General features: G+C 36.0%; 1 protein-coding gene across 1 annotated transcript in view; it reads left to right on the top strand.

Moving 5' to 3' along the window:
- The window catches only part of CACNA2D3 (calcium voltage-gated channel auxiliary subunit alpha2delta 3), a 408,036-nt gene that overhangs the window by 206,005 nt on the left and 181,267 nt on the right, over nucleotides 1-20,764 (top strand). Inside the window, exons 10-11 of the mRNA XM_041425790.1 lie at nucleotides 3,790-3,879; nucleotides 7,503-7,616. Of these exons, the coding sequence (XP_041281724.1) occupies nucleotides 3,790-3,879; nucleotides 7,503-7,616 (204 nt within the window). The remainder of the gene's footprint in view (nucleotides 1-3,789; nucleotides 3,880-7,502; nucleotides 7,617-20,764) is intronic.

Below are 20,764 nucleotides of genomic sequence, written 5' to 3'. Positions count from 1 at the left end.
TCAAAACTTTCAGTAAGCCCCCTGACCACTGAAATTTGGTCTGACGTTTTCTATTGCAGTAACTAATTTACTTAAGAAGAAATTTGTTTTGATCTGACTGTATTGAATCTTGAGCTCTTAGTTCAGTGTTGTTTTTGTGATTATTTTTTCCCACAAAAGCCCCCTTCCTTTCCAACACAACGTGTTAGGAAACAGAAGGGGCTGGATAATCATTACAGTCAGGTAACCTGAAATTGCCCTGACCAAGGCCTTGGAATGGGTGATGCCTAAATGCATTTTACACACCTGATGCACATTTACCTGCCAGTGCATGTGGGTGAACCTCCCTGTGACACATAGGTGAACATCACTCTCCCACCTCGCACAGGCCTTCTGACTGGTTTTCTTCTGTCCTGTCTGTGTGCAGATGTAGTCCATCTTCACAAATCTGATAAATCTTTGCCAAGTATGTCCCAGGGTCCTTTGGAGTCACAGCATGTGTGGATAGGCATGGGAAGTAATTCTAGAAGTAGCAAGGACTTGCAGTAAAGCTGACAAGGAAACCTGGAGGAATGCTGAAGCCATTAATAATGCTTTTCTGTAGGAAGCTCAACCTTGTCAGACAGTTAATAGCAAATATCATGCTTTTACATGTAACTGTATAACCTCTGTGCATATATTAGTTGTGAACTGCTCCTTTTTGGAATCAGTGGAAAATGCTTTATTCATTGCCTTGAATCCATGGTCGTGTTGCCAATCTAATTTGGGTATTCCTGTTCATCACAAGTGATACCTTATTTTTGGTAAACATAAGTAGGCTCCAATAAAAGATTTGTGCAAATTACTGGGACTCCTGTGCAGCATATTGGCTTAACAAGAATGAAATCAAAAGTTTGGTGGTTGTAATGAAAATGAAACTCAACTAATTCTGAAGTCCTAAATTTAAAAATGCATTATATTTTTCCTAGATAAGTGGGAAGAGTAGAGATGGGGACTTGATAGCGTCAGTTCATGAGAGTAAACTTGCTATTGGTTTCCTTCCATTTTGTCAGTGCCAGAGAGAGATAATATAAAGAGAAACAGGTTTCCAGGACTTCCAGGAGAGTGATCTGCTGTAGACCATAGCAAGCTCAACTTACAGAGCGATGTCTCTCTGTGTGTGGGGCTTTAGGCAGTGTTCCCATGTTAAAATGCATTAAAGCAACCTGTGAGGTCTCATCCATGTGCCAGTTAAAAGGTGAACCAAGCTCACTGTTGTGACAAGCTTTGTCATGATGCTGGGGAAAAAAACCATTGGTATAATTCTGCAAATGTTTGCTGCAGTGAGCAGGAATGCTGGGCATTTGGGATTGCCTCAGCTGGCATCTTCTGTGCTTTTTTGTGTGTGTCTGAGATGGGCTGGTTATCACAGCTCTGAACTGGAACTGGAGCTCAGCTGTCTGTGATCATGTATCATTACTCGCTTTCAGATGTGTTTGTTTCCTGTTTTCAGATGTCAAATGAAGATGGCTGTAGTTTGTTCTTTTCCTTTTATTCTTGTGTGGAAAGGATAAAACTTTGAAGGTTATAGAGTATTCTTATATTTTTTTAATGGAAGCCAAAGAATTTCCCCCATGGCTGTGCGGACACTGGACTCTGCTTGCTTGGAGGGTGATCACTTTCCCTTTGCTTCCAGAATATAAAAATTTGTCATCTTCTTGTGATCATAGATACCAGTCAGCTTGTCTAATCTCAATAAACCTTGTGAGACCATTACAGCAGTCTCTAAGATAAGAGACCAGAAAAAGGAGTTGCCTTAGAATTTCCTGAGAATTGCCACCAAATTAGCAAATCATTCTTCAGGTTTTATATGGGCTAGATAAATCAGTGTCTCATTTTGGCTACAAGTTTGACAGCTTCTGCCACAAAGCAAAAATTCAGTTTCTGGCCTTCATCTCAGAAGAGTTTTTAAATTGCCTGCAATGGCCTGGAATCAGGAAAGGAAAATCAAATTCTTGCCTGTATTCAAATTGCCCCCTCTACCTCCCCAACTGCCTGTGTTCTGAATTATGAAAAGGGCTCTGAATATGTGTCCACTCCCAAGCACAGATTTGCTGAAATAAATTGCTTAACTTGAATGATTTGAATTCATTAACTCTTAAATCCTTATAAATCAAAAGTAGGAAACTAAGAAGTAACAAAAATGCAAGTTGCTATCATATTTTGAGAGACAATTTTACTTAATCCCCGAAGAATGAAAACTTAATGTAATCATCTAACCAAGTATGATCCCAAATCTCTACAGTTGTTCATTTAACTGTGAGGCTAAAAAAGGGGAATACACTAGGGTGTACCAAAAGATGCCTTTAACAACCTCATTATAAGAGAAATTCCAAGTTCAATCATGATAATTGGTTATGAATTTGTCCTTTTGTTCAGTTATGCCGAAGCCATATGCAACAGTGGTGTGATTTTAGTGTTCTGTGTAGCTGTCCCATGACACACAGAACATGAAGGACATTAAAAACCATCCTGACTTCCTCCTCATTTAAATTCTGGAATACCTGACTTACCTGCACATGTGGATTTGTACCCTCATTCTCCTCACTCATGTCTTCCAGACCCTTCTGGATGATCACAGACACCTCCCCATCTGAACACTTCTGGGCTTCCTCGCTCAACTTCGGCAGAGCTCTGACCCTATAATTTTGTAATCAGACATCAATGTCTGATTGTCATAATTGTGTGCTTAATTTGCATTCAGAATTACCAAGATTATGCATGTCAATTAGGTATATGAGTCTGCAATTAGCTATTGCACATTCTGATATTTGCAGATGGGAATTAAGCATACAGTTGCCCGGGAATGTTTGTGCACACAGTTGGACAGATACCCAGTCAAACAAGGGCTCCAAAATGACAGCAAAAAGAGGCTGAGATAAACCAATTTATTACTAAAAAGAGCTTTAAGTTGTAAAGTTGAATTATGCTTTTTGGCTCATTAAGAGCAGGGGACTCCTGCTTTTTGGGATCTGTTTGGTTTCTGAAACTTATTGAAAGTGGAATTAAGGTGATTTTTATCTCATTCTGAAAGCCTGTATTCTTTTTCTTTAAACTGATATTTCAGTGGTATATGTCTTGCCCTGACATTTTTTCTCTACTACTTGGGTTGAAGTACCCTTTTCTGTTTTGCAGTTCTTTTGTACTTTTTAGCCAGTTGTGAAGACTGAAATAGCACTTCACATAAGCATTGCCTCCCCTGCTGTTTCCCACCACACAGAGCTTCATTTTTTCTTGCAAATTAATTGTCTTCTTTTGTAGAACAGTTTTTAATAAGTGTAATATTAATATTGAGTGATAAACTGCTTTTATACTTCAATGACCTAATGATTAGAATCTACCATCTTTTAGAGGTGTGCACTCTCAAAGCTAAATTTCAGAAATAATTATTTTTATTAAGTATCAGATTTCAAAAACCTAGAGGAAAATAGTTAAAAATTATATAAAATTACTATATGAAGTGAAAAGAAAATGTGAAGCAGATCTCTAAATAAAAGCACAAACAAAAAACCAAAACAAAATTATTTGATTGAATAAGTAGACAAAAATGTATCAAAAATGTGATGCCATTGCCTTATTATTGTACTAACACATCCTCAGTTTAGTGTTCCTTAAAAAGTCAAAAAGGATTAAGTGGAAATTATTTTGTTAATTAGTGAATGTGGTCATTTAAGCCTAAGAATTGGTCTCAAGTATTCACAAATCCTTAATCATTGACAGGTCTGTTGTAACAACATTCTGACAAACAAAACTTTCCTGTTCATGTTTCAGCATTTCAGGGAACACCTTGACAAACTTTTTGCAAAAGGAATTGGAATGCTGGACATTGCTTTAAATGAAGCTTTCAACATGCTCAATGAAGTAAGTTCATGCTTTTCAGATCCTTTTTGTTTTTCACCTCCTTCTTGTTTTCCCTTTTTTCAACTGAGTTTATATTCATGAAAATATTTTAAAATGTTTCCTGAAGTATAATCGTGTTTTTTGTGAAAAAAACACTGAAGTGTGTTAGTCTGCTGGAAGATGAAAAAAACTCATCTAAACTAAATTGCAAAGTGTCTTTTGATTGAAGGATGTACATTGGAAATAAGAGTTCAAACCCAAATATTCTCCAAAAAAGTTTGACTTGACAAGTGTGCCTGCCTTTATGCTGTGTGATCCTAGATTAATTAATGGTTCCAATTCCTGTGTGTTCATCTTGAAGGGCAATATTGATTGATTCTTTTCCAGGCATAAAATCCTAAAATGAAAAAGGAGTATCTTCTTCCACCCACTGCTCATGTGTTCAGTCAGACAGTGTGGAACTAATGCCTTCGTGTGGTGCATGCCAAAAATGACAATGGGAAAAGGTGCATGAAGTAAAGGACACTGTAGGCTGCTTGTAGAGGTGTTACTAACAATTGTGGGCACCAAATAGAGTCTTGGGAACCAGAAAAACAGTATGAATGCCTCAGTGCAAGAGATGTTCTCTGCTAGTCCTCCAAATCTGTGTAAACTGGAAAAAAAAAATCACATTGCAGGAAGTAAAGATCTGAAACAAGACCTGTTTTGCTTTGGTTTAAAATTGTGAGGTAGCTGACATTATAGTGATGGATGTGATATAAAAACCTTGTTAGATAACTTGATAGCTCTGAGACCAAAGGGATCTGACATCCCATGTGCTGAAGTGTACCCATGATGAGAGGTCTGTAAGATCATGATGGACTATGTTACATGTATGTACCTCAAGGTGCTGTATTAATTGCTTCTATTTATACATTAAAATGAACTTTTAAATAGGTTCAATCCTTCTTGCATATAAACTTCCAGAAATGTCAGTATAAAAATATTTTCCATTTTATACAGGCGTATCTGCAAAGTCTCTGGGAGATTCAATTAAAGCCACCTAGGCCAGAGGAAAAGCTAAATCTCCCCTCTGCAGAGTACAGCAAACCATTTTCCACTTTGTCTACAGGATGTGACCTTTATGTGCCAGAAGCCTGTTTGAATTATAGGTTAACTAAGGATGTCTTTTCTTCATTAAAAAAAAAAAAAAAAAAAAAGTGGGTGAATGGGGAGGGGAAAGAAGTGGGTGGTGGTATAGTAAAGGAAAAATAAAACAAATAGAGAAAGCTTTGTGTTACACAGTCTATAAAGATTCTGGTTGGATTTTAAAATGGTTCAGGGGTTACACTAATTAAACTCAGTCAATTTTGCCTTGCAATTACCTTTCAATATTTGCTACAGTTGTCAAGACTTGAAGATGTTTGCTACTGATACCTTTGAAAAGCGTGTTTAAAAATCCACTTCCAAATCCTTTCCAATTGTCAATTTATGCAGTGTACACTATAGAGAGGCAGAATACACAAGTGTTTGGTACAGTACTTAGACACCTACTATGTCATGTGACAACTGCAATTATCTCTTTTGGTGACAAATGTGCTCTTTGAAGTGATTACCTTTAAAAAAATCATAACCAATTAAATAAAATTCTGTGACATTTCAAAGACTGTTAATCACAACCAACTGCTGTAAATGTCAGGATGCATTGAAATTTTTGCTGCTAACTGATGAATCACTGAGTTAATTGTAGTTCATCATAGGCCCCTTGTCATTGTTATTATTATGGAAAACACTTTCATCACTCTTGCTATTCAATAAAATTAAAAGTTTAAGACAAATATGAGAAGATATTACTCATCAAAGTATTTGAATTTAATCCCATTCTTCAAAATATTCAGATAACTGTGTAGAATAATGCAGATGCATACAGAGTGGTGTTTTAAAATAAATGTACAAAGGCATTTCCACTTCATTAATTTCTCTTTTCAGACACCTTGTCACTTTTAAAATATATTGTCCATGTGAGGAAGATATCCCTAAACAAAGTAACTTCACCTTTATGCGAAACTAATGGCTGTAAGATCATGAAAGAACCCCACTTTAATAATTCAGGTTCTGGTTATGACTGGAAAACCTGTCATGATGGGAGAATTTTAAGGAGTGACTGCCTTGCAAATTACAGAGGCAGTGATCACAATACAACTATAAATCCACATTAGCTGCCCTTTAAGGCAGAGTGTTTCTGGTACTGTTTGCTGAGGTTTCTGTTGGATGAAAAGGAAGCTGATCTTGAGGAGAGATGCAGGTGGTGGAAATGGTTGTTGAACATGGGTGTGGTTACTCAGAGACAGAAATGTGAAGGCAGAAAAGACAGAGGACCTCTGGAACCCACCACCCACCTGTTCCTACTGCAGGCATTTCTACAAAGATGAAATTTTTAGAAGAACTTTTTTAGGAGAAGTGGGTTTTAGAGTTTGGAAAACAGAGAATATGTAAGGGCAAACAGAGTGTGGAAAGTTGAAAAGACAGAGCTGTTGGTAGTCCAAATCAAACCAGAATACTCTGAATATTTTTTCATAACTGCAAGAGCAGTCAGAGCCCCTGCAAGGTAATTCACCTATGAACACAAGTGCTGCTTTTTAATTGAGACCACCCAATTCTGGGGCACAGCAAGGCTGGTGAGGTGGGACAAGGTAGTTCTTGCTTGGCTTTCTCAGCATCAAGAGAGGGGAGATAGAATGAGGTCTTGCCTGACCTCAAATGTGATAATGTACATGAAAACTACAAAAAAGTAATTGTAATATCCCATTTATTTATTGTTCATAGATTTTTTTAAATACAGAGAAATTCAAAATCAAATAATTTTACAACTTTGCTATTTTTTTTTGTTCTAAAAGATGGATCTTTCACCAAAGTACCTTGAATACATAAGGCAATACACAGACAAATAAGAACCTATTCTGCAACCAAAGCAAATGGAGACACATGGATTCAGAATCAGAGCACCAACTCCAGAATGAAGAGATCAAAGCTCATATTATGACAATGTGTTTGCTCTTTGACAGGAGAAAATCCCATTTGTTTAAGGATGAAGCTTCCTTTGCTTATGCCAGAGGATTGCTGTCTGAGTACCTGTGCTCAAATACTGCACTTCAGCAGCCTGAATTACTTCTATATATTCATTTTGGGTAATAGGAGAATCTCAGAATATATAAATATGAGCTGGGTTCTCCCAGATAAATATTTAAAGGAAAATAGCATATGGAATGTAATCCTGAGTGAACATGAATGCCATATGAACAGTCAAATGTCTCTCAGGAGTTGTGTATCTCCTGTACTTCTCAGAAAGAATCATCATTCATTACTTCTTTTTGTGTAACATGTTCTTTTAAAATGATATTTGAATCAAAGTAAACCCTATGGATGCATCAAAACTCATTACCTACCAAAACCAGGGGAATACCATTTTAATTTTGGGTAGTGCTACATTTATGTATGTTTCTTATTTTTAGATTCACCAAGAACACAAAATCTATGATAAAATGTTTTCAGCCTGAATATTTTTGACTTCTTCTAAGGATGCTAGAGATTTGACAAAATCCATGTGTGATCCTATCTTCATATAACAGGGATGTGCTGTTCCTAATGGTTGTTTCCTTTTGCAGTTCAATCACACAGGACAAGGAAGCATTTGCAGCCAAGCCATAATGCTGATCACTGATGGAGCTGTGGATACATACGATACCATATTTGCAAAATACAACTGGCCAGACAGAAAAGTAAGTGAGTTATCACCTTTATTGAATGGGAAACCCAAAGTTTCATATCCAATCTAAAGTGTGTATCTACTGAAAAGTCAGTAACAATCTTTCTAATGATCTATAAATGATTTTGGGTCACTAATTAAAAAAAAAAAAGATGCTTGTATGGTATTCCCTGAGGATAGAGATGACCTTTCACTGTGTTAATGGACTTAGGTTAATAAGATATAAAGGCACTATTTCCCTCCAGGTTACGTTTTTGAGCATTAGATAATCCTTTCTCTGAGACACATCATTAAGTATGAAAATTTTTTTTTTTTTCTCCCAAAATACACATTAATAATTCAATGCCTTTTCAAGCTGAAGATGGGTATGTACTATGGACAGCGAGTGGCTTACTATGACAGGAGAAAGAGCAGATGTAGTACTCAGTATTTTTAATTACTTCATTTGGCAGAGTGAGGGATAGAGCTGATGGTAAGATTTTGTTAAAAATGTATTTGGCTTTATTGATCTGTATAAAGAAATTTGCCCAGAGTTAAATTACCTTATTATATAGAAAGTGGAAATTTCACAGTAGGGCAGAAATGTCTTGAATTTACCTGATGAGGAAGCTCTAGTGGGCATTGTGTCTCTATGTGACATAATTTTCTTCTACATTATCTCTTCATCTAAAGCAAGTTTTGGGACTATTTTAGGAAGTTTTTGTAGTTCTTTGCCATGTTATGTGCCTCTGGAAACATCAACAACAACCACATGGTTGGAAGTGCAGTTTGAGGAAGTAATTGATTCATGTGATTGTGCTGTATGGGGTCCTGTATTCTGTGGAAAAAACATAGTTGTTTTAATTTTCAGCTTTTAGTCATGGTTCTCTTTTGTAAAATTCTGAGTGACTTCTGTTTTATGCAAACATAGTGTCAATCCACTGGAAAGAAGGCCTGAAAGCTAAATGTTGTGTGGCCAGTCTTTCCTCTCTTACTCAGTGGGATACCATCTAATTTAAGTTGTTAAGCCCTCAGATATTCCATGAGAACACTTCACTTTATCTAACAAAAACTGGCGTTGAAGGAGTTCTCAGAGTCTCTCAGAAGGATGTGCCTCTGGTGCTGCACTTTCTTATTCTTTGGAGTTGGTTCCTCTCTTAAGAAGAAGAGACTCTGGGGAAACTCTTAACGTAGCAAATCAGCAAGGAAAGAATTCTCTGAAAGAGTCAGCTAAGTATTTTCACAAAAACACGTGTTGTGTATCTTTCATGTGCTAATCCACAGCTCCATCTGAGATAACCACGCTCGGCACAGCTGCTGCAAAGAGCAGCAGGAGAGGTTTCCATTGGGAATTCTTCTGCAAAGGCCTAGCATCAAGAGTCCTGCCTTGTCCAGCAAGGACATGATGTATGGGGAGCAGCTTTTAGTTAATATGCAATATTCTGCTCAACTCTTCTAAAAATATTTAATGTATTAACACAGCCTTGTAAATTGTGTTTTAAGAAACACGTATGGGGGGAAAAAAAAAATCTTTTTTTCCTCCTTTCAGCCTGAAATGTTTTAGTATGAAAAATGTAAAAGATTTCCATATGTAGGCTTTAATGCATTAGAGCTTTGAATGTCTTTGTTGGATTTGTTATTCTAGAAAGGAAGGCTATTGAAAATGCAATATCCTACATATTTGCAGTGTCAGTGTGCCTAGAAATTATGCATGCCATGCACTTGAAATTCACTACCTTTGCATTACACCCTCTTTATTCTCTCCAAAGCTGGTTTTTAAATGTATAAATCACACTTTTGAACTGCTTGATTTTTTTGTTTTTGGTTTTTTGTTTGTTTGGTTTTTTTTTTTTTAATGTACATAGTTTTCCCTATTATCTGTGTATTGCCCTGCCATCTTTCTTATAATTTATGTTTTTCCTGCATAGTGATACTGGGGTAGACAGTGGTGGAAAAGGCAATAACTCTAATTGAGGTAAATTCTAAAGTTTCTGTTTACCTCAATTACCTGGTTAGCAAAGTATCAATTACAGTTATAGCTGATCTAATGTTAGATAATAGTAAATAGTTTATGATTAGTTGCAACATAAGCATCTTGTTCTCTTATAGAAAGGAAAAAATATCTTTATGCAACTGTGAAGATTTTAAAAGTTTGTCAGTGATAATTTCTAAAAATCATTCATATCTTTGCAAAATATAGCCTTAAAATACATATATATCTATATACCATGTAAACATATATCTATATACCATGTAAACAGGGAAAACAGCAGTTTATTATGTATTATTGGAGATATATTCTGCCTAACAACTGATTAAAAATCATATTCCTTCTGATAAGGCATTAAAATAAAATGTTGCAATTATTAGGAAAGGGAATAAAATGGCTCCAGTTAAACCCCCAAAGTAGATTAAATTAAGCAATTGAGTTTTTTGAAGGAAATCAGCCTGATTTTTTTGCGTGAACTAGGAAATTATGACCATCAAAAGACTGTTAAAAATCATCTTCTGGACTGTTTCCCTGAAAGAAGGAATGCTTTAATTTTACTGAGTTTTTTATGAGTCTCTGTCTTCCTCAGCAAAAGGAAAAAAAACCCCAAAAATATTTCCCCATGTTTACTTAGTATCTTCTGCTACTTTAAATGTAAATCTAGTATATGCTATTTTTATAACACACTATATTTTATTTATATGACTAGTTGTTAACATCTATTTCCTTTTTTTTATGAGGCCATAGGTGCAATCTTAAGGAGCTGGTTCTCACGCATTAGAAATGAGTTTGTGCTATATACATAATTTTTCTCATTCATGAAACTCACATTCAGTACTTTCAAATGTCTCTGATTATTCAAGACAACTCTGCCATGTCAAGTACCAAAAAGGGAATAATTAATCCACAAGAGTAAATAAATCTACACATCTCATATAAAATCCCTACTTTTCATCATGTAGCAGAAATAAGTATTTAATAGGAATTGTACCAAGGAAGTGTTTGTTTACAATAAGAGCTATAATATAGTTGCAATAATTTTATTTTTTTAAATGTCATATTTCAGGAGAAAGCCTTTTAAGTCTCAAAATATCTTTTTGATGTCAGTTGTACCAGAATCATGCTTTTATTCTATATAATTGCTCCTACTATGAGATCCAAATGCATTATCAGAAAGCAAGGAAAATACTGCACTTAGGTATTTCTCCAGGTCCCTTATTCTAATTCAAAAGGATGAAAGGCCATGGGTAGGAGAGGCAGACAGACAGACAGATGAGACTACATGGAAAGATAGTGCTTCAGGTCTGCTCCCAGAAGATAGTACCACTAAAGATCTTTGCTTAAATAAAACTGTCCTACTTCCTTTCTAGTGGAAAATTCCAACAATAACTAACAGAAAATTCCATAAAGATTAATCTTGTAAGTGTTGCTAAAATGTCTTAGTGCATCAAAAAATGGAATTGTGATGAGATTAGAGATATTAACAGAGCTTCAAGCTTTGTCAGGTTCTCAGCTGAAAACCATTTTAATCATTAATTGAAAATTAGTAAACTTGGAACCGAAAGTATCTACTTAAATATTATTTAACACATTTTCCTAATATAGCAAGACTGTTCGCAGAATCTTGTGATACTGCAAAGGAAAATGATATAGTAATAAAATAAATTCTCTTCCATGAATTTGCACAACATTTGCATGAATGTGTAAGGGAACAATTTTAAACTCTATTAACTCACTGACAACTCCATGAAGTCTCATGATGTTTTTGCTCTACTGGCTAAAATGACCCAGTGCTTGCATATTTGAGGGTCCTTTTTCTCTCCTCCATTTCCCATTGTTTTTATGTGGCTGTCAGGTTCTATACTTCTACAAAACCCATCTATTCCTTGTTTTGGAGAAGCCAAAAAGCATTTCTTCCATAAACATCATTGAGAGCAGAGTCTAAAATCTCATTCAGATCAAGGGGAAGTCGGTATTTCAGTTTGGGTACAGACTTTTAGCATTCTTTTTGGGCCAAAAGCACTCAGGTGGTCAAGGGAGATGTCAGCTTTGTGACCTTTCATGACTGGGGGCAACCAGAGAGAGATGTTCTGCTCTTGGCCTGAGAGGTCTTTGCTTCACAATATGTAAAACCTGGAAAAGAAAGCAAAAGAATCATTGAATCATCTGAACTTTATCCTCCCCTTTGGGTGTGTCTTTGAGTCTGAAGAGCATTTACTTTCATAATTATGTGAAAGAGCTATATGCTATGGTAAATATATGCAAAACCAGAAGCACTAATTCCTGACCAAGTCAAGTCAAATGGAAACCAAAATCCCACCTAAAGTTTCCTCATTTTCTAGAATCAAATCCAGATAGAGAATCTGGGATAAAAATACCTCTGTATCCAGTTACCTTGTTAGTTATTCTGCAGCCTTTCTTTTTCTGGGCAAGTAACAGGGAATAGAACTTCATCTGTCTGTCTCCTATTATTCTGAGGGCTCGGGGTAGAATTAATTCTCTATGGCACAGAAATATTTTCTTTGTGCTTATGAACCATTACAACAAGGCAGAGATTTAAGATGGTTTCTATCAGTGCTAAGACTTCAAGTAGGGTGAATATAAAGCTTAACTGCAATAACATCTTTATTCCAACTGCTAAATGATTATGGTGTAGAAAGACCTAACAGCCAGCGCTGCCCATGTCTGAATGGAACCGTTGAAGTTACAATATAAATAGTTCCATGACTTTCAAGTGTTTATACCTACTCTTACATCTGCTTTATAGGAAAAATTTCACAGTCTGGCAGGTCTCTGGATCTATATACAGTACTTAAAATTATAATTGAATCCAGAGAGCAACACCTTGAAATTTGCTGGATTTAGATTTGGTTTCATAATAGAATACTAGATTTGCAGGCAGTAATAACCAGTTAATAGCTCCTCAATTATGTTGGACTTTTATGCATACCTTTACAGGATCAGTATTTATGGTACATTTAATAATATATGGCTTTCTTAAATATTTAAGAAAATACTTATAATTTCTGAGAACTGGTCACTTGGTCACTAAAACTCTTAATCCACTCACTTATATTAGAGATCTATTAAATAAATATTTAGATTTAATTGTTCTGTCTTTTTATTTTAACTAGAAACCAATTTAGTGAGTTTATTTAATGATTACATATCCAGTGGATAGATAATAGTTGATTACCTCTCACCTGCTCTATGTATGAAATAAATGTCTGAGCTTTGGGTATATAATACTCACAACATTTAGCTTCTGCCACAGGGTAGGAGAGGAGCCTTTCCTTACCCTCCTTTAGCAAAGGAAGAAGAAAACATGGCATGAAAACTAAAGAAGTTACTGTGTGCTGTGAGAACAGGCTACGGGGGAATGGGTGGCTGCGTCGTGGCACCGCAGTGGTGGCAAATCATCTTTCTCTTCATGTCTGCCATCCAAGGTTCCAAACCTTTCTGCAGACCCTTAACCAAGTCTGCAGCTTAGGAATGAGGCAAAGCTGCCATGTGGAGCATTCGTACAGCAAACTGGATGTCTCGTGTGCAGCCCTGTCTGGATGTTATTAAACTGATTTTCTTTCTGAACAGGCTGACGTACTTTGGAGGCAGATGCCATTACTGCTGCACAAACCTGGTGCTTTATTACTGGTTATCTCAAGAACAAAAGAAGGTCCAGACACTTTATAGGCTTTTCAGGCTATGATGTAACTTATAGTAATTACTTACCTTTTTGGGCCCTCCTGTAGTATGATTAAAGATGGGGTATGAGATCAAACAGAAGTTTTTGATTTCAGGATAAAAAGAAACAACTCATCACAGCTAGATTCCTGCCCCAAGTGTGATTTCATTTTGAGAAAAAAAAAAGTTTAAAAAAGGTTTTATTTTGCCTTATTACTTCTCCTCTTAGTAAGAAAAATAGGCGGGTAGGTCCTCTTTCAGTGAATTTGGTTTTTGGTCAAAACTACCATAATGATTCCTACAAATTTGTCACTAGTGTTTTTACTTTAATTCTTTCATATGACACTCAGAGTAGTTAAGACCTCTTTTTCAGTCACTTGTCAATTTAATTTGCCACGAAAAAACTTCTCCTGCAGTGTTAAATTGAAACAAATGGAGAGATGTTTTTTGTGAAGATAAAGGTAATTAAATATTATCCTCAGGGTATGTATGGATTGCCAGAGGAAGGATTACTGCTTCTTGTATACAGTCACTTGTTGGCTAGAATCATGGAGGGGCTAATGCTTTCTGAATGTTTGAAGACTTTTAGATTGAATGACAATTTATACCCATTGAAAATACATATTCAAAGTGCCCTTCCTGTGCTAATATTTGTAATATAATCAGAAATAGATACAAAAGTGAATTAGCTGTGAGTCATACAGAACACCTTATAAGTAAGGGACAGTCTAAATGGAGAATAATCCACAATTTGAACTCGATTATCCACAGTACTCTTTGGGAACTCATGAGTATCAGTAACACAAAAAATATTCCTTTTCCTCGTAAAAAAAGAAGATAACTTTTATGTAGTATGTAGACATAGAGAGATCCAAAATTTGAGATAAAATAGGTGTCCATAAAATGTGCTTAGATGACTACAAATAATCACTATTTGCCTCTGGCATAAAACTCCTTGTGGCTGAAATGTTTGGCTGATGGCCATTATTAACAAGAGAGACCAAAACATAAGAAGTAAATATCATAATAAGAAGCTGATATATTATGGATTTGATATGTGATATATATATTATTCTGTTTACTAAAAAACCCCAAACAACCAAACCTTCTCCTGATAGTTTATGAGCTGTAAGGTCTCAGTTTTTCAAAATTATCATGCCAGAAGCAAGACACTTAAAGTGGGAATGATAATTGCACAAATATGCCTATTTTGTTTTGTGGACTACATATATTCCTGAGGTAATGTTTTTTGTGAAGAATTGTGTCATCTGCTTAAGGAAATGGTGAGATCATTTATTTCTTGAAGTTCTTTAACAGCATAATAAAAACTGTACTTTAGTTTGTGTGGTTTAAACTGAGAAATGCTGCAGTTAATCTAAAAGCCAGGATTCAGTTTATAGACTGTTTTTAATTCTCTTTATAATGTATGCATCTTCTTAAACATTATAGAAAGAGATGTTGAAATTTGTCAGAGCTGTTCTATTTTAGATGAGTATCAACAGTCTCTGTAAAATACCAAGAATGTATATTGTTGATTGTGAGGGACCCACCACCAAAAAGGTGACCATAGGTGCTTATATGAAACCCATTTGGTTGCATTGGACAATAAAGAGATAATACAGTACTCCAAACAATTATTTTGGAGTAATATAATTTTAAAAATAACTATAGATAGGAAAAAAAAAGTTAAGTGTTGGATTGAATGTCTTCACAAATTTCCTGTTTAGTTTGCCTTTTAGAAAGAGTTGAAATAATGTGATTTTATATTAAACATTACATTACAGCCAACAGTCATAGTGAAAACTAAATTGGTGCAAGAGATAAAACTAGAGTTATGTCCACTCATCTCTGGTTCCTCCACTAACAGCCTGAAATTAGGATATCACAGATCTGCAAACTTGCTCAATAGGTGTTTTCTGATATGTGGAGCAGAAGTTACAAAGTGAAAATTTTCACTGACTTTACAGTGAAGAGTGAAAAATTCACATGTATTTTTGGAGTAAGTTTTAAAAAACTGTACTTATGATGTCCTGTTATAACCCTATTTATTTTTTTTTTTTAATGTAAGATAAAGCTTGAGTCAAAACCAGTATTGTGTAGTGGACAAGCATTTTAACAGGATTAAAGACTTTTTGATGATTAAGAGGAATGGTCCCAGTTTGATGCAGGAACATGAGCAGAGGAGACGGTGCAGTCATGAGGCCTGAACAGGAAAATGGCTTATTGCATCTTTTCCTGACCAATTGGTCAGATTTCTTGCTAGTTCTGGAAATTCCAACAGCCTGTAAGCAGCTGGTAAGTATCCTGGAAGACTATGGATCACACCAAAAAATAACTGTTTTCAGACATTTTCTTCTGAGTTCTGAATTATATTTCTACCTTGTTTGTATGGTCCATTCTTAGTTCATTCCTGTATAATTTTTCTCTTAATGAAATCTTCATACACTCCTATTTTCTGTAACTCTCACTGTATCAAAATAAGCCGTAGTATGTTGTTTCATTACGCAGGGAAACTTTAACTTCTGTTGGATATTTACATTAAATTGAGAAGGTTGGTAAATTGCATGTTTAAATATCAAATCTCAGGAGATGTTTGGAAAGGGAATGTTACAAAGAGAGGAAGTTAAATGTTTGGTATAGTATTCTCTTGCTGGCATCCCGTTACATACAGCAAATGGTATTTCTTGCTCATTTTACTCTGAGAGGCCAAATTCTGCTGGTTTGGAAGTACAACAGACGTTGTTTATATGAAATTATTATTCATATATACCATTTTCCCAGAGTACCTCTGTTATCCTTCGTGGTGTCTGGCTGTGGAACAATCCCTCAATGCATGCACATATATCAAGGCAGTATGAGAGATTCATTCCATGCAGGGGCTCATGTATGTCTAGTTTAGTATTCATTTCAGTGAAATGCTTACATATGTGAGTTATTACATCCCTGCTAACCAGAGCAATGGATTCAGGCATACATTAAAGTGCTTTACTGAATTAAGAACTAAACAAGTTATCCAAACAATCCCATCTTTAGAACTCTGTTGTGGGTCTGGTGATTCTTTCTGAGTGGTTGAATCTTTAACTTTGTTAGTGGTTAGGCATTTTATGGAATACCCATTTAAAGAGCACTGTTTGTTTATCTCACTGTATTTATACCTACTTTTTCTAAACTGGCATAACAGCATTAACTGCATTCTGAGACTTCTGTAAAACATGGCAGCCTCTGTAGACTTAACTTTTGTGTTCTGTTCCCATGTGCAGACGTCTGCTGCAAAACTGATAAAAACCTATTCTTTTCCATGAGGTTCCAAAATCCATCATCCCATAATCCTCTCTACTACACTTAACGTAATTGTCTCTCTGCAGAACTGACAGAATGGGATTTGCACATCTGAATAAATATGTTCTCTTTCTGTGGGCTATCATTTGTGCACTGACTTCTCTTAAGATTTCAATTCAGTCACAGAGGTTTCCCCTTACAAGTTCTTGAGAGCTTTTTGCTGGATCTTAACATTGAAGCTGAGTTTAGTGCATTGTTAGAAGAGAGAAGTCTTTATTCTGCCATCTTATGTCATTAGACATATCTTGTGAAAACATGAAGGATTTTGAATCATCCAGGACTTGTAATTGAAGAAGGCTTTAAAATCCATTGTAGTAGTAAAGTGTATTATATGCCAGTGACTGCTGTTCAGCATGTTATTATGAAAATAGGAGCAGCTATAAATATTTATAAAACATTTTAAAATATGTGTTATATGGAGGTTCATAAAATAGAACACCTACAGAGCCTGGACAATTAAAGACAGAAGCCACTTAAGGGTTTGTTTTCCTGGAAAATTGTTTACTTCTCAAATTGTACAATCAAGTTCCTTAGCTCTCACGCTTCAAGAGGATCTGGAAATATTCAGCAACTTCTGGCATCGTTTTTATGTTCATATCACCTATTTTAAAAATAAGCTGAAACAAGTTATCACTGTGTGAGGAAAAATGCCACAAACACCCTTAGAAAGATGACTAGTCTCTGTTGTCATGATGCCTAAAGGAAAATTTGGAAGTTTGCATGAATGGAGACAACAGACAAATATTAGAGGCAAGTTGGGCAATCCTCTTGGCAAGAATAAAATAAGATGTTGTTGTAAAAAAAGTAATTTTTCTAAGAGTTTTAAATCAAATTATTCGGTATTTCAGCCTCTGATGAAGAAGAATTCTTTGGGGTTTTAATAATGTCTAAGGTAGTATTGGGTATTGTCTGCTTCTGTGCTTTTTAGCTGATTTAATAATATAAGATAGTAGCACAACCATGAAGAAAGTTTCCTAAGAATAAAAATCCAAAGACAGAATACTGACCTTTCAATGAATCATATTTCAGTCTAAATCTTTAACTGTTGCTTAAAGAAGCAAAATAAAAAAAATCCTAGGCATTTTGTCTGTTCTATTAACTTAATCTTCGAGAGTGCAATTAACTGAGCATACATTTATTGAGTACGCTCATCTTGTGAAAAAGAAATGGCTGAATCTTTCATAAAGTAAGAGTTTTGTCCAAATACTGAAACATCTGTGGTAGGGATGGGTGAAAACTGTAAACATTTGCTTTGGCAACGTTTGCATCACGCTAGGGGGTAAGTTTTCATAAAATATTCAGGCTACCAAGTTTTATAGACACAAAAATTCATGGAAAATGAATTTCATCCTGTGTGCAAAAGTGACTCTGGTTCAACTATCTTTCTGTCCATCCATTTCTTGTCACTTGAAATTGGAAAACAGTCCCTCATCAGTCCCCAGTTTGTGGGAGCACCACCAATGAAACCTTTTTTGCAGTTGTACTGCTGGCAATTTCCAGTGGGAACCACAGAAGCTGCCTAGGGAATACAAGTAATCTGAGATTCCCATTGTTTTCTAGTGTTGAGTGGTTTGTGTTGTGCTGGACAGGTATAAACAGCCCACCTTTCAGAAATTATTCTGGGCTTTTACTGAGACCAAGTTCTTTTCTCCTCATTGTCCCCAGGCTCTGTTCCTTTGCTGCGGGGTCAGCAGGGTCACACCCCATGATTCAGGCAGGGATATCCATGTGTCTCCTCACAGCCTGGTGGGTTCTGCTCCTCAGAGGAGAACCCACGCTGTCAGCACAGCGCTTCTGTCTCAGCTGGGCCCATTTTTGGGACACCCAGTATCTGTGCCTTGCTGGAGCAGCAGATCCTGCTCTGGGCTGTGCTGTCCTGGGAGGTCTGGATCCATACATCAACTCTGTGTGCTCAGCTCTCCTGGAAGAATTTCTTCAGAAAATGGCTCTAAGTACAGATCAATAGTAGCTTGCTATTTGTATCTCACACAGGGGGCAATATTTGCCAAGACAAAAGATCCTGTTAGCTGCCTTGAAAAATGAGTTTTCATTTCTTTGCTGGAGGTATTTTCTAGCACTGTCTTGTGTGTTACTCAGTACAATCCTGTCAAAATGGGAGTTATGTTATATTCTGGGACTTATCACTGATTCCATGAAGAGTAGTCCCCACAGTATTTATATAGCCAATGGAACTGTTTAGAATTTTTTTTAAAAGTGTGACAGAACTCAGCCAATCATCAAAACTTAGAAATTATTTGAACAAAAAATTATATCAGCATAATTCTAATAACTATGACAATAATTTGTAAAAATATTTTGATACATTTAAGCATTTTTAGAAAACATTCAAGTGTGTACACAAACAGCATGAGAAAACTGTGAGTGCAGAGTTTTTAGCACCATATCTGATAATACTGAATTTTTGGCTAAAAATTTTACTGGCTAAGTACATTTTGACATGTGGCACCCCGTTTTGAAACAAACTGTTTTATTTTGGCTGACCTAAATTCTCCTTAAAAGGCCATGTATGGAAACTAGAGATGAGCCAGACATCTGAGGGTGCCTTTGTGGTACGTCATATTTGTGCCATTTCAGACAGAAAAATGCACTTGGCTCTGAATTTGTGTGCAGCAAGCAATGATTAATAAGCCATTGGACCATAAATATAATTTTTGGGTGCTTCCCTATGGTTTTAACAGTGTTATATACAATAATCAGTTATATGCAAAGGTGAATATAAAAGTGAAGTCTTTGACTGTGCTGTGCTTGGATTAGCAATAGGTAATAATAAATACGATTTTCAAAATCATAGTTTGGTTCATTATAAAATCCTCACATACCTTTCCCAAGTGAGTAGACATGGCTAGACTGAGGTCAGGCAATTTTTGGTCACATAGCAGCAGGGATGTATGGAATGTCTTTTCACCTCCCTGCCCCTTCACAGCCTTCACAAAAGTAGCTCAAAATGGTCTCTTCTCCCAGGCAAGCAGATGACAGTCATTAATCATTGGCAACCAGTCAGAACATACTTCTAGGCTGACAAATATTGAACCTTTAAGGGCATTGGCAAATTCCTTTCCTGAATCCCTCCCTCAGGCTCCTGAATCCACTGAGGGAACTCTGACAAGAATTGTGCCACTCTGCACCAGAGCCACTTTCAGATGTGCTCTTCCAGAGATTCACTTGCTAACTACTAAGAATTATCTTTAAGGATAACTGGTTAGCAGGGATGGACAGGATCTGTGCACAATGTACACCACAGGGACTCTCAGGAAAGGGAGAGGAATTCAGCACAAAAATGCTCATGCTGTATAAATAACCACAGCTGCTTTTGCTGAGGAGGGGGAAAATAGCTGAATGTGAGCTCAGCTCTAAGGTTTGTAACATTGCCATATTCCATGCATTTTCAAAGCTTCGTAATTCATTAAAAAACTGTCCATCATTTAGTGAGAGATAGATGAGTAAACACCTGGTTTAGTTTGGTTTATTGTGCTGCTTTTTAAATTTTGGAACATTTAATAGCTATAAGGGTAAAGGAAGCCACACAGGTATTTTACAAATACCTGTAATGAACTTTATGTTCATTTATATCCATACAAATACTAAGCTTTCTTTTTTCTACTGATGTACAGACCTAGCCTTTCCAAAAGATAGTGGCTGAACAAAAGAGGTGAATTTTCCTCCTTTCTCCAAAGTGACTTATTAATGGGTTGTTAAGTGGTAAAAGAGACTGGTGCTCACTCCCACATGAATGTTTAATCAAGTGTTAACAGCACTAGAGTATCTACATGATCCAGAGCTGGTCACAGGAGCTGTGCCAGTACAAAATGGAGTTGCCCTCTGAGTGAGGCTGGGCTATGAAATTAGAAGCATGGGCAAGATTATCATGCCATAATAAGCAGATATCTTTGTACTTTTATTTTTCTCCATTAATTTTGCTGATCTAATAGTAAAAAGTTCTATGTGGGTTTAATTATCTGTGCAGAACTGCTCAGATTATGATATATTTCCCACTAGAGAAGTTTCTTTTGTGGCATAGGTTCTTGCAAAAAAGTTTTCTGAAACAGCATTCTGAAAAGAGACTTTTGAGAATTAGTCTACACTGTGCATGTATGTCTCTAAGTTTTGGAAGAGATACATGAAAAATTAGTAAGATTTTACAAGGAACTATT

The sequence above is a fragment of the Onychostruthus taczanowskii genome, unplaced genomic scaffold, assembly GCF_017590055.1.
Source record: "Onychostruthus taczanowskii isolate IOZ18803 unplaced genomic scaffold, ASM1759005v1 scaffold9, whole genome shotgun sequence".
Classification (NCBI taxonomy): domain Eukaryota; kingdom Metazoa; phylum Chordata; class Aves; order Passeriformes; family Passeridae; genus Onychostruthus; species Onychostruthus taczanowskii.
This window is presented reverse-complemented; position numbering and strand designations above follow the sequence as displayed.